The sequence below is a fragment of the Cyprinodon tularosa genome, unplaced genomic scaffold (assembly GCF_016077235.1).
Source record: "Cyprinodon tularosa strain WSP-4 unplaced genomic scaffold, ASM1607723v1 ctg102, whole genome shotgun sequence".
Classification (NCBI taxonomy): domain Eukaryota; kingdom Metazoa; phylum Chordata; class Actinopteri; order Cyprinodontiformes; family Cyprinodontidae; genus Cyprinodon; species Cyprinodon tularosa.
This window is the reverse complement of record NW_024037805.1, coordinates 1,753,900-1,767,950: the sequence shown is the minus strand read 5'-3', so window position 1 is coordinate 1,767,950 and position 14,051 is coordinate 1,753,900. Positions and strand designations below refer to the sequence as shown.

Sequence of the window (14,051 nt, the reverse complement as noted above, 5' to 3'; positions counted from 1 at the left end):
CACCCAAGCGTGCTTTGGTGACATGGTTGATTACGTTACTGTTGATCATCTGTCCATCATCGTATAAAGCCCGCCCTGACAATTTGATTGGCCCGCCAGATATTGTGCGAGCATACTCGCGCTACTATTGAGCAATGCCAGACTGAACTTCCCGACCTCAAACGTTGTGGGCGGGACTAAGTTCAGAATGGCACCCAGGCTATATCAGCTTAGCCTGAGAGCCATTCCGTTGCTCTTATTGGTTGTAGGTCTATCCAATTGAGTGCAGAGGCATTTTTTTTCCTGGTTCGTTCGAAACACGCCCCATAATCACAGCTCTATGGAGCAGTATCAGACTCATATTCTGACTAGAATTGAGTAGGACTACGTCAGGCTAATATCAGCTAGCTGTGGGACATCAATTCCCAGAGCTATATTTGCTTATCTGGACACACTTAAAAAAAGGCACTAATATGCAGAGAGAGTTGAATGGAAGAAAAAATATTTAAATGCTGTACTTTATAATTTTATTAAATGTGTTTATTCAAAGTAATTTTCAATTGGGTGAAAGAAATTAAGCAATCATAATCCCTCAGTAAATAGTAACATTATATTTACATTAAAATATCGTAACATTATAACATAGTATTGTATCTAAACACTCTACCTGGCAGTTTGCTTGATATTCTAATGTAAATCAATGAATCATTTGTTCAAAAGATGAAAAAATTAACAATGTCTCTAATCAGTAACAATAATCAGAAAGAGAAAAATCTAACTTTGATACTTATTATAGATATAATTACAATTTATATATCAGCCCCTTTTTCTTTATCATCTGTTATCTGTTCATTAATCCTTGCATTTCCAAGTTTTTTTTACTGTAAGGTTGATATCGTGTTCAGAATTTATGTTGTTTTCAGGTAAATGGTAACATGGTGTTAACTATGATCCTTTTGATCAACCAAAGGCAGAAACAACTTTTAAATCATATCAGAGTATTATTGACTAAAATAAAAACACCTTCACCATATTTTTATGTGTGTTTGATATCCTGACAATCAGTCTATTTGAAGGTTTGGAGGCATAAAGCAAAGAGAAGAAGATGGCCTAAAAGGGAAAATGGAGAGTAGGAAACTGAAACCCCACTGGTTGTCATGCTGGAGGGGGTTGTGGTGGAGTTTGTGCTATTGGTGCTGCTGTTATTGGCAGTCACAGCAGGAGACAAGAATTGTCCCAGTGTACGAGCCAGAAAGGACTTAAAGCGGTCCAGTTTTTCAAAGACCATCATAGGCTCGGCTCGTTTACTTCTGTTGGAGGTGCTTGGAGATGTTAGCACAACTACCTGGAACCAAGAGCCATCCTGCTTACACATGAGCGGACCACCAGAGTCAGTCTGAAACAGAGAGAAGCTTATTATCTGCTACAGATTCAGACATTAAGACAGACTGAGCAAGGAGGAATGAATCATATAAGAAAATGCAGTAAGTCTCAGTTACCAAGTCTGATGACTAACAGAAAAAAAACATTAAGTGTTTATTCTCACAATCATAAACTTTAGAAAACTCAACAGTAAAACCTGTACACCAACAAAAAAGGGTTTTGGAATCTAGTTTTCATATTTCAGATTTATCTTGAGCCAGATATTAATTATGATCATCAGATGTCTGGTTTAGATTTCTTTGCATCTCACCCCTTTTTTCTTTTTTATATTCTTGCCTTATAAGTTTGCATCATCATAGTTTCTTTGCTGACTCCTGCATTTAACTCCCTTCATATTCTTTTTTCTTTTACTTAAGCTAATATTTTCCTGGATTTATTTCTTTATTTTGTTTATTTTTTACTGTACTAATTAGCCACTCCTCCTTAGTCTCCCTGCTTGCCTTTTGCCATCATCTAATTATCACATCTGCAGCAAGTCAGTCTCCATAGTGTCTTCAATATTCAAGTTATCTTGGTTGTCGTTCTCTGCAGGATTCTCCTCTTTCTCTCCCCTTTATTGTTTCTGTGACTCTACAGCATTCCTTGACCTCATTGACCTCCACCCTTTGTCTAATAAAACATTAATTATTTTTTTTCTAAGCTTCTGTCAGCTTCAAGGTCCGACTTCGCACTTACATAGGTTGAAAACATGTCACTTATCTAACTAAAGTGAATACGTGTCTCATGCCTGGACCTAGGCAAGGTTGAGCTAAGGAGGGATTTTCAGAGTGACTAGCCCTATGTAATCAATGATAAGTAAAAAAGAAATTTGAATGTAAAATGAATTACTGCAGTAAATTTAAGTTGAATTTAAGTTTTTAATAATACTTGTGTTCACAAAAATGACCCAATTAAAATAATTCAAATTATGTTCTTTTATTTTTTATTTTACTGAAGTCATGCTAAGTTTGACTTTAAAACCCTAATTCAGCAATATACATAACCAAACAGTGGGTGAGAAATATTGGCATGTGTACCTTCTCCAGGGTGAATGATTGTGTGCAGATGCTGTCAGATGAAGATGAATCCCCACAATCAAGTACTGTTGTCTCGAACTGCTGCAGAGCTTGTTCGTCTGATGGTCAGGAAATAAATAAACTTTAATTCCTGGTTCACAGTCCTTAGTTGCAGTGTTCCTGATTGATCATTGTATAAATATTAACAATACTCTCAGCCTTTGTGTATTAGTCTCACCTCCTCCTCTTTCAGAGCTCCAGCCAGCAGCCCAACAAGCTGACCCTACTGGGAAAGTTCTTCCATTGTCCAAGCAGATTGGCTGGATGTAGTCGTTCAGGGGGGGCGGGGATGACAGCTTTAGCACTGCGATGTTGCTTCCTGTCAGGTTGCTCATACTGATATTTATCACATTCAGTGACACCTCAAATTTGTTAGATCCGTTCTGCTTCAGACAACCCAACATGACTGTCCACTCAGACGCCTCATTCGAGCTGGTGAATAGAAGAAGGACTAAATAAAGGCTAAAAGTGTATTTTAGCATCTTACCAGTTTAAATAGCTATTGAGTTAGAGGCACACAGTGTAATGTTTGGCCACTAGGGGCACTTGACCTGTTAATGCCCATATTTTGCTCTACTAAACATCTGTCATGGCCCTTTGTTTTCTGACCCACATGCAGAACACAGCGAGAAGACAGGTAGGGCAGATTTAAGATTGTTTATAAAAAAAAAAAAAAAAACTAACAAGAAAAAAACAGGTGGAGTTTCTTTAGGGCATCTGGAAAAGAAGGAACGTGAAGCACAATGCAACAGAGAGCGAGAGTTAATGGGAGTATGTGTTCAATGAGAAGAACAGCACTAAAGGCTGATCCCTCTCACATTTCTCTCTTAAGCCTCCTCAGAAGGTTTAAACTTTTTTTCTTATCTTAAGCCATAACCAGTTTTAGAGCAGGCAGAAAAATAGTAGAGCAAAAGCCTTAGCTCCATGACCACGAAAGAGCCTGCAGCCATAAAGCGATACATTCTTCCAGGTTACATGACCTGGCCAAAGAAGGTCCGTCATCTCCCAACTTACATAGTCGTATTTCAAAAGCGGGGCGCGCTTGTAGCATTGATAGCATCAAGCGCTGTATAGTGGCCTGAAGAATTATTTAAAATAACTCATATGCATCAACTCTTTAGGTCACAAAGTCCGTGATGTGCTTAAGTTAATATTACTTATGGAAACCTGTCATCCTCAGCTTTAACTTACTCTGAGAAGCAGTCAGCATTGGTCAGCACAGAGTTCTCAGACACTAGCGTCCCTCCACAGACATGCTGGCCATTTCTCTGCAAGCTCGCCATCCATGGCCACTCGCCAGCTGACGTCACTGAAACACCTCCCAAAAAACGAGAACCCAGTGGGGCTTGTCCACAGACTACAGCTGTAAAAAAATAGAAAGGAAGGGGGAAATTTTTGACAAATAATTTACAGACGCATTTCAGTAAAACACATTAACTTTACAATGCAGAGCGATAATTTATGCGTACAAATTTTCACGAGTGACCATAAAATACCTCCTTGCTTTCTGTTTTCTATGGCTACAGTAGTCTTTATTTGATAGAAAACAGAATATATAACATTAAAAGATGGAGAAGATACACATTGTAAAGCTGCCGTTATTGCAAAAAGGACCCCATATATGGATTGTGTATTCTAACTTCTTTTACTCAAATCCAAAATTTTAATAATAATAATCTCTTTACTTTTGATATGCTAACCTGGAAGACATTTACACCAAAGCCAACCACCCAATGAATTGGAAAACTATGTAGACACCAGTAGTTGTAATTATAATTAGTAGTTGTATTTATTAGATCCAAATTGGAATCACACCAGTACGGTCTCCTTTAGACACCAGACTAACGGTTTGGTGAGAAGACAGTGTAAATTTACCCCAGCATTTAACCCATCCCCAGGGAGTTATCTGGGGTTAAAGGTCTCGCTCAGAGTGGCAGTCCGTGGGAGTGGGGCTCTAACTCAGAACCTCAGAGACCTAATCGCAATGCTCTAATACTAGGCCTCTACTCCCATATGTTGCAAACATAGATTTTTTATTTTTACACAATTTTTGGAAATAGGTACCTACGTTTAGGTTTAGTTGGTGTTGTTGTTGGGGTTGTGCAGGAAATGCTGAGGTCAGTGTCAGTCCCTTCAGATGTGAAAGTAATGAAGCCTGGCTGGTTGATGCTGATCAAACTGTTAATCCAGCTCTCATACTGGGATACTCTGGCATAGACTGCTGGGAATTTGGGCTCAGCACAACCAACACTGAGACTCAATGAAACAACTCCAGCCTGAATCCAGCGATCACCCTGCTTACTAACCAGTGGACCTCCAGAATCTCCCTTTAAGAGAAGAAACAAATTGTTTACAGCAGGTCAGAGGAAGGAATAAGAGCAGAAAAAAAAATACAAATAGTTAAGACTTACAAAACAGGGTCCCTTCCCTCCTTCTTGAAACCCAGCACATATCATGTTGTCTGTAATACTTATATAACCCAGGTCACTATAGTCACACCTGCATTGACCATTTCCCACAATCTGAGCCTCCACTTCCGAGAGGTTTCCAGGTGATGGAAGGGGATCTAGAAGAATCACAAATTCAGTTTTTAAACCAAAAACAGACAAGAAAACAATTGTGCCACAATATCATGGAACTGTCAGTAGTTTTGAAATGACAAGAGATTATGCAGTTTTGTGATGATTTAAATCAAGGACACTAATATCAGCACTGTGTTGATGCCTTTCTGATTTTAAAATAAAGTTAGTTGTGTTTTAATTACCAAAAATTCCAATGTTTCCCCAGCCGGTTACCCAGGACTCAACCCCGCTGTAGAAGGTGCTGTCTGAGGCAGCTAGACAGACTGGTGAGATGTAATTGGTGAAATTCACTGGTCCAGAAAGCCTTATAAGAGCAATGTCATTGTCTGCAGTAGAATATTTGAAGCCAGGATGAATAGTGATCTGTGTTGCTTTCCGAACGACTTCGTTTGGGTTGGATTCCTCCTGACGCTGGCGACCAAGGTAAACTGTTACAAGAGACGGCACCTTATCCCACCTGACAAAAGAATGAAGAAACAAAATCATGATTATTTCATATTCCAACCAGTGGGATGATAGAGACCTGTATTGTAGCAGATTATTACTGTTTGCATCTTTGTTTCTGCTATAGAACAGTTGTTTTGATAACTTTCTGCTCCATTATGCTAAACATAATATGCATCTGTCTAAAAAGATTAGGACACAGTTCATCTCTTTTACATCAACATCTACTCTCAGCTCCAGAGCCGTTTCTGAACTCAGCTCATTTGTTTGGCTGTTTGTTTTCTTCACCATTGCTATTTCACATAGTTTTGGTTTGTTGTTATAATGGAGCAGGTCTACTACCAAATTTTAAGGCTTGATTTTTGTTGAATGTGTTTTACCAAATGCAACTATAGTATAATAAGGCAGTTCTTTATCTTTTCTATAGTTTTCATCAATTCTCAAAATAAATTTATTTATCTTACATTTATGTTTATTTGTCAAGATAAATGTGAAATGGTGATATTTTTCACAGGGTAAGATTCTCCATCAAACAAATCTCTTACTTTACTACTACATTTCAAACCCATAAGCAACCTGGCTCTTGAGTGAGGTGTTGACTCTTGTGCTTTTGCTTACCCTTGGACACAATGAGCAGCAGTCAGCACCCACTGGTCGCTAATCAGAGATCCTCCACAGAAGTGGTCGTAGATGTGCAGACTGACCTGCCAAGGCCAGCTGCCTGGAGGAGCTGCCTGTCCTCCAACAATCCTGGTGTTGAGTGATGGTTGACCACACACTGAGAAAAAATAGATTAAACAACTGATTATAAATCAGTAAAACTGATCAAAGACCAGTATGCTAAACTGGAATCCTTCATTATCATTAATACTAACTGCTTGTTTGAATAATAAATAAACAACGATAAAGTTGTTAACAATTGCCCCTTTTCTACTAACTCCTTTTAGCCTGGTCAAACCCATCAAATGACTAAATGTTTTAGTAATTATTTCTTTTTCTGATCGTACCTACTTATGCGCAGGGCCAAATAAAGCCATCAGTGGTACGGAAGAAGCAGCAATAGACATTTAATAATTGCTGGAGTTGATTAAGGCCAAGTGAAGCCAGTGGAAAGGGGGCTTATGAGATTGTGTTTTTTCGTACCTTCAGATATGTTTACTATCACTGGGTCAAAGGTTGGTTTTGTACAGGAAACATTGAAATCACTTTCACTCCCGTTGGATGTAAAGGTGATAAAGCCCGGCTGGTTTCTGGTGATGTGGCTGTTTATCCACTCATTGTACTGGGACACTCTTGCATAGACTGCTGGGAAAAATGGCTTAGCACAACCAACACCGAAACTCACAACTCCAGCCTGAATCCAGCGATCACCCTGCTTACTAATCAGTGGACCTCCAGAATCTCCCTTTAAGAGAACAAACAAATTGTTTACAGCAGGTCAGAAGAAGGAATAAGAGCAGAAAATAAAAAATAATAGAAAATAGTTAAGACTTACAAAACAGGGTCCCTTCCCTCCTTCTTGAAACCCAGCACATATCATGTTGTCTGTAATACTTATATCACCTAGGTCACTATAGTCACACCTGCATTGACCATTTCCCACAATCTGAGCCTCCACTTCCAAAAGGTTTCCAGGTGATGGAAGGGGATCTAGATAAACAACAAATTCAGTTGGTTAACTTAGAATGAAATTCTAAAGAAATTAAGAGAATAAAATTATTGTGCCACAATATCATGGAACTGTCAGTAGTTTTGAAATGACAAGAGATTATTCAGTTTTGTGATTATTTAAATCAAGGACACTAATATCAGCACTGTGTTGATGCCTTTCTGGTTTTAAAATAAAGTTAGTTGTGTTTTAATTACCAAAAATTCCAATGTTTCCCCAGCCGGTTACCCAGGACTCAACCCCGCTGTAGAAGGTGCTGTCTGAGGCAGCTAGACAGACTGGTGAGATGTAGCTGGTGAAATTCACTGGTCCAGAAAGCCTTATAAGAGCAATGTCATTGTCTAGAGTAGAATAATTGAAGCCAGGATGAATAGTGATCTGTGTTGCTTTCCGAACGACTTCGTTTGGGTTGGATTCCTCCTGACGCTGGCGACCAAGGTAAACTGTTACAAGAGACGGCACCGTATCCCACCTGATAAAAGAATGAAAAACCAAAATCATGATTATTTCATATTCCAACCAGTGCGATGATAGAGACTAAGGGTGTGCAAAATATTCGTCATATTGATGCATCGCGATTCTAATTTTTGTGATCTACTGCATCGATTCTTGAAGGCAAGAATCGATTCTTAATAAAAAAAAAATGAACAAATAAAATACATGAATGGTTGGCACACATCAGCCAAATCAAGTGGAATACAACTTCCAGTCCAGCAGATGTCGCTGCGGATGTGTTGACCCCCGCTGCCTTGTGTCACAAGCATGTCTGGCCGTGGGATACTGAGACGAGTCATATGAAATAAAACATGGAGGACACTATGAAAATTCGCCCCACGGCTTCATCACATTTCAAGTCAGATGCTTGGATGCATTTTGGCTTTAAAAATAAAGAAGGTAAAAAAGGAAATTTATATGATGCAGGTAATTTGCAAAAGGAGAAATATACATTTGAATGTTTTCATTTAATTGGTTTAAAGGAACACTGAGGCCATGTAAACGGCACTGATTATCCCTATTTTTTTATTTTAAGTTTTATGAATCCTAAGATCTTTTTGTCAGTGTGTCCACGCCAGTAATAGTAATATTTGTGTCCAGTATTTGTTTTCATGGCAACATCTCCAAAAGTCATTTCAATAAATACAGCTATGTATGAATGCAGTTACTTTCAGTTATGTATCAATTGAAGACACTATCCAGATCACACCCAGCCAGTCAGCCACTGGTAAGGGCTGTATCTTTTTCCTAGAGTGTTCAGTGAAAATATCGCAATGCATCGCAATATTTCAAGTATCGTGATGCACCGTGATAGAATCGCATCGTGGCATGTGAATCGTGATTCGAATCGAATCATGACTTCTTTGCCAATACCCACCCCTAATAGAGACCCGTATTGTAGCAGATTATTACTGTTTGCATCTTTGTTTCTGCTATAGAACAGTTGTTTTGATAACTTTCTGCTCCATTATGCTAAACATGATATGCATCTGTCTAAAAAGATTAGGGCACAGTTCATCTCTTTTACATCAACATCTATTCTCAGCTCCAGAGCCGTTTCTAAACTCAGCTTGTATGTTTGGCTGTTTGTTTTCTTCACCATTGCTATTTCACATAGTTTTGGTTTGTTGTTAAAGTCGAGCAGGTCTACTACCAAATTTTAAGGCTTTATTTTTGTTGAACGTGTTTACCAGATGCAACTATAGTATAATAAGGCAGTTCTTTATCTTTCCTATAGTTTTCATCAATGCTCAAAATAAATTTATTTATCTTACATTTATGTTTATTTGTCAAGATAAATGTGAAATGGTGATATTTTTCACAGGGTAAGATTCTCCATCAAACAAATCTCCTACTTTACTACTACATTTCAAACCCATAAGCAACCTGGCTCTTGAGTGAGGTGTTGACTCTTGTGCTTTTGCTTACCCTTGGACACAATGAGCCGCAGTCAGCACCCACTGGTCGCTAATCAGAGATCCTCCACAGAAGTGGTCGTAGATGTGCAGACTGACCTGCCAAGGCCAGCTGCCTGGAGGAGCTGCCTGTCCTCCAACAATCCTGGTGTTGAGTGATGGTTGACCACACACTGAGAAAAAATAGATTAAACAACTGATTATAAATCAGTAAAACTGATCAAAGACCAGTATGCTAAACTGGAATCCTTCATTATCATTAATACTAACTGCTTGTTTGAATAATAAATAAACAACGATAAAGTTGTTAACAATTGCCCCTTTTTTACTAACTCCTTTTAGCCTGGTCAAACCCATCAAATGACTAAATGTTTTAGTAATTATTTCTTTTTCTGATCGTACCTACTTATGCGCAGGGCCAAATAAAGCCATCAGTGGTACGGAAAAAGCAGCAATAGACATTTAATAATTGCTGGAGTTGATTAAGGCAAAGTGAAGCCAGTGGAAAGGGGGCTTATGAGATTGTGTTTTTTCGTACCTTCAGATATGTTTACTATCACTGGGTCAAAGGTTGGTTTTGTACAGGAAACATTTAAATCACTTTCACTCCCGTTGGATGTAAAGGTGATAAAGCCCGGCTGGTTTCTGGTGACGTGGCTGTTTATCCACTCATTGTACTGGGACACTCTTGCATAGACTGCTGGGAAAAATGGCTTAGCACAACCAACACCGAAACTCACAACTCCAGCCTGAATCCAGCGATCACCCTGCTTACTAACCAGTGGACCTCCAGAATCTCCCTTTAAGAGCAGAAACAAATTGTTTACAGCAGGTCAGAAGAAGGAATAAGAGCAGAAAATAAAAAATAATAGAAAATAGTTAAGACTTACAAAACAGGGTCCTTTCCCTCCTTCTTGAAACCCAGCACATATCATGTTGTCTGTAATACTTATATAACCTAGGTCACTATAGTCACAGCTGCATTGACCATTTCCCACAATCTGAGCCTCCACTTCCAAAAGGTTTCCAGGTGATGGAAGGGGATCTAGAAAAATCACAAATTCAGTTGGTTAACTTAGAATGAAATTCTAAAGAAATTAAGAGAATAAAATTATTGTGCCACAATATCATGGAACTATCAGTAGTTTTGAAATGACAAGAGATTATTCAGTTTTGTGATGATTTAAATCAAGGACACTAATATCAGCACTGTGTTGATGCCTTTCTGATTTTAAAATAAAGTTAGTTGTGTTTTAATTACGAAAAATTCCAATGTTTCCCCAGCCAGTTACTCAGGACTCAACCCCGCTGTAGAAGGTGCTGTCTGAGGCAGCTAGACAGACTGGCATAGGTGGATTAATGACCGGGCCTACCGGGCCCAGGCCCAGGGGGCCAGAGGCCCCAAGGGGCCAGGCCAACTTGGCCCCGCGGCCGCGACCCAAGCAAAACTACTTTTGCAAAAATAATAATCTTAGGCCCCAAGGGGCCAGGCCAACTTGGCCCCACGGCCACGATCCATAGAGGGTAAGAGGCCCCAAGGGGCCATGATCCATAGAGGGTAAGAGGCCCCAAGAGGCCAGGTCAACTTGGCCCCGCGGCCACGACCCACAGAGGGCCTGAGGTCCTAAGGGGTCAGGCCAACTTGGCCCCGCGGCCATGATCCATAGAGGGTAAGAGGCCCCAAGGGGTCAGGCCAACATGGCCCCGCGGCCATGATCCATAGACGGTCAGAGGCCCCAAGGGGCCAGGCCAACTTGGCCCCGCGGCCACGATCCATAGACGGTCAGAGGCCCCAAGGGGCCAGGCCAACTTGGCCCCGCGGCCACGATCCATAGAGGGTCAGAGGCCCCAGGGGGCCAGGTCAACTTGGCCCCGCGGCCACGATCCATAGATGGTCAGAGGCCCCAAGGGGCCAGGCCAACTTGGCCCCGCGGCCACGACCCACAGAAGGCCAGAGGCCCCAAAGGGCCAGAGGCTCTCAATCATTATTATCAAAGCTAATTCTCAAATTGGATGGATCACACAACCTCACTCACATATTCTTTATCAATTATTAAAGGTTGTTTCTGAATTTTGATCACAGAACTTAATGCAAATATTCTTGATTGATTGACAAAGCTCATTCTCAAATTTTGATTACACAACCTTACTCTGACAAATTATCATTATCAAAAAGCTCTATCTCGAATTTGGATCACAGAATCTCACTCAAGTATTCTTAGCTGTGCCCCTCCCCCATCGAGTCTTTCATAAACCGGTCTGTTCTTTTAGAATCTCCTCATTTGGTATTTTGAACTCGTGAGACTGCTCAAAATTTGGTTTCCTTTCCCTCAGTTCAGACTCAGAGATAATTTGAAATCATTCAACAAGAAGTTTAACGCGCGCACACACACACACACACACACACACTTGAGTTGAGCATTACTTGGAAATTCTTATATTTTCCATTTTGCTGTTACTATCAGCATCTTCCCATTTTGTCCTTTTCTTTCGAAAAAGTTTACAGTCTGACATTTGTCACTGCTGTCAGGTAATAACTTTTTGGTCTTTGACCCATTTTGTCATTTTCTCGATTCGATCGTCACTGACCACTCTCTCCTGTCTGGCAGACATCGTTGCTGCCATCATAGCTAGCAAGCTGCCTGCAGATAGCAACATTTTGGTGTCCTTTGTGAAAATATTTAGATAGAAGAAAAAAGTGCACAAAGTTGTACAATTATTATCTTTTCAAAATATTTGTTTCACTGTCAGTGTGATTGACCGACTTTGCCGCTAGATTTCGTGTCTTTTGGCCATACCTGGCTAGCGACTAAAAACATCATTTAGCGACTTTTTGGTTGTGAAGATAAGTGGTAAAAGCAGATCTGCCTGTTGGTCTTCCCACATTTTGCCATTTGGTACTTTGCACTCTTGTTGGTCACTCCAAGGCATTTGTCCCTGCCTTCAGCTAGTCACTTGGCTCTTTTGGAATATATTTCACTGTAATTGGCTCTCTCTCTCTTTCTCCTCAGTACAAATCAGTCTGTTCCCTTGCCATTTAGACATTTTCTTCATTCGATCATCACTGACCACTCTGCTCTCCTGCTGTCTATCAGACGAATCAGTTGATTCTCTGCTCTCAATTGTCTATGCTAGTAAGCTGTTATTCTCTGCTTTGGAGTGTTGATGCTGGGTTGCTAGTTTTCTAAATCACCTCACACACTTGAAGGAAGCAGCATCGATCATAAACACACAAACAAACTCACACACACACACACACACACACACACACATAGTTGGTTTATCTGTTGTGATAGGCAAAGAGCCAATGTGCAAAGAAAGAAGGGAAATATGGATCATAAACGTTTAAGTGGAGGAGCTAGAAAAAAAATTCAGCAAGAAAAGAAAAAAAAGGAATCAGTTTTACTTGAGAGTGTTCCAAATATCTCCAGCTTCTTCAGTACAAAGACATCTGCTGAAAGCAATTCTATAAATGCTACTGCAAATTCAGCTAAGGTTAGCAATGCACCTGAGCTAGCATGTAGCTCCCAAGATCCTGAGACCACTACAAGTGTAGACACTGAACCAAATGCTTCTGATGCTTATGATTCAACCAATTCAGCAGTAGCCAGTTGCTCGGATGAATGTGAGGTCACTGCACCTCTGGACAGCATAGAAAATGAGCTGAATCTTTCTTCAACACCATCTACAGTGACAACTCTACCTAGTGATCCCGCTAAATGGGCTGAGACCCTCACTGAGTCAATGAAGGAAGTTCTTATTCAAAGAGGTGCAAAATCATTTCACAACCGTCACAGCCATTATCCAGTTTCTGTGAGGAACAGTGGGCTAGGAGGCAAAACCCGATGCCTAAACAATGAACATTTTACTTCACACTTGCCCAATGGACAACGAGTACAAAGAGAGTGGCTGATGTACTCTCCCTCTACTGGTAATGTTTACTGCTTTGCATGCAAACTGTTTTCCCCAAAAACGCATTCTTTTGTGACAGGCTATTGTGATTGGAAACACTCAGAAAGATTTGGTGAACATGAGCGAAGTGCTGAGCACATAACCTGCATGCAAGCAGTCTTGAACCGCGCCAAAGGTGCCACAGTTGATGCAGACCTGTTCAAACAGTTTCAGGCAGAGAGCAGCTATTGGAGGCAGGTGTTACAAAGAGTTGTTGCAGTCATTAAATTCCTTGCAGAAAGGGGCCTTGCATTTAGGGGTAAAAATGAATCGTTAGGGTCTCCTCTCAATGGGAACTACCTTGGTATTCTGGAGGTCCTGGCTGAATTTGATCCCTTTCTAAAGGATCACATCAGAAAGTTTGGGCAGATGGGTCGAGGTAATACCTCATATCTGTCCTCCACCATTTGTGAGGAATTCATTGAATTGATGGGTGCAAAAACCAAACAGGCTATAGCAGATGAACTGCAAGCAAGCAAATACTACTCTATCATTGTGGATTCAACCCCAGATTTATCTCATGTGGACCAATTGACATTCATATTCCGTTTTGTTAGCAAAGAGGGCAGTGTTGTTGAACGCTTTGTGGGTTTTGAGCCCATTACTAGCCATACAGGTGAAAGTTTGGCTAACTGTGTCATGTCTGTGTTGGAAAATCTAGGGTTAGAGCTGTCAAATTGCAGGGGGCAGGCTTATGATAATGCCAGCAACATGTCAGGGAGGTATAATGGGTTGCAGGCTCACTTAAAGAAAAGCAACCCATTAATACACTATATTCCATGTGCAGCTCACTCTTTGAATTTGGTGGGAGTCAACAGCATTGACAGATGTGGAAATGAAGTCTCTAAGTATTTTGACTTGATTCAGTCTATTTACAACTTCACAACTGCATCCACACACCGATGGGACAGGGTATTTGGCAATTCCAACATAGATCTCACACTTAAAGCTTTATCCAACACGCGTTGGAGTTGCCGTGCAGAATCTACCAAAGCACTGTGGCAGAACTACAGTAAAA

At 40.4% G+C, this 14,051-nt stretch overlaps 1 protein-coding gene across 1 annotated transcript in view; it reads right to left on the bottom strand.

Annotated features, from left to right (window-relative positions):
- Window positions 1-489: 489 nt before the first annotated feature.
- LOC119779937 (transmembrane protease serine 9-like) overlaps window positions 490-14,051 on the bottom strand; it is a 33,891-nt gene continuing 20,329 nt past the window's right edge. The window contains exons 10-23 of the mRNA XM_038279804.1: window positions 9,973-10,127; window positions 9,621-9,882; window positions 9,096-9,255; window positions 7,370-7,644; window positions 6,999-7,153; window positions 6,647-6,908; window positions 6,122-6,281; window positions 5,242-5,516; window positions 4,889-5,043; window positions 4,546-4,804; window positions 3,669-3,840; window positions 2,656-2,909; window positions 2,439-2,536; window positions 490-1,375 (exon numbers count right to left, since the gene is read on the bottom strand). Coding sequence (XP_038135732.1) covers window positions 1,046-1,375; window positions 2,439-2,536; window positions 2,656-2,909; window positions 3,669-3,840; window positions 4,546-4,804; window positions 4,889-5,043; window positions 5,242-5,516; window positions 6,122-6,281; window positions 6,647-6,908; window positions 6,999-7,153; window positions 7,370-7,644; window positions 9,096-9,255; window positions 9,621-9,882; window positions 9,973-10,127 — 2,972 coding nt within the window. The 3' untranslated portion in view covers window positions 490-1,045. The remainder of the gene's footprint in view (window positions 1,376-2,438; window positions 2,537-2,655; window positions 2,910-3,668; window positions 3,841-4,545; window positions 4,805-4,888; window positions 5,044-5,241; window positions 5,517-6,121; window positions 6,282-6,646; window positions 6,909-6,998; window positions 7,154-7,369; window positions 7,645-9,095; window positions 9,256-9,620; window positions 9,883-9,972; window positions 10,128-14,051) is intronic.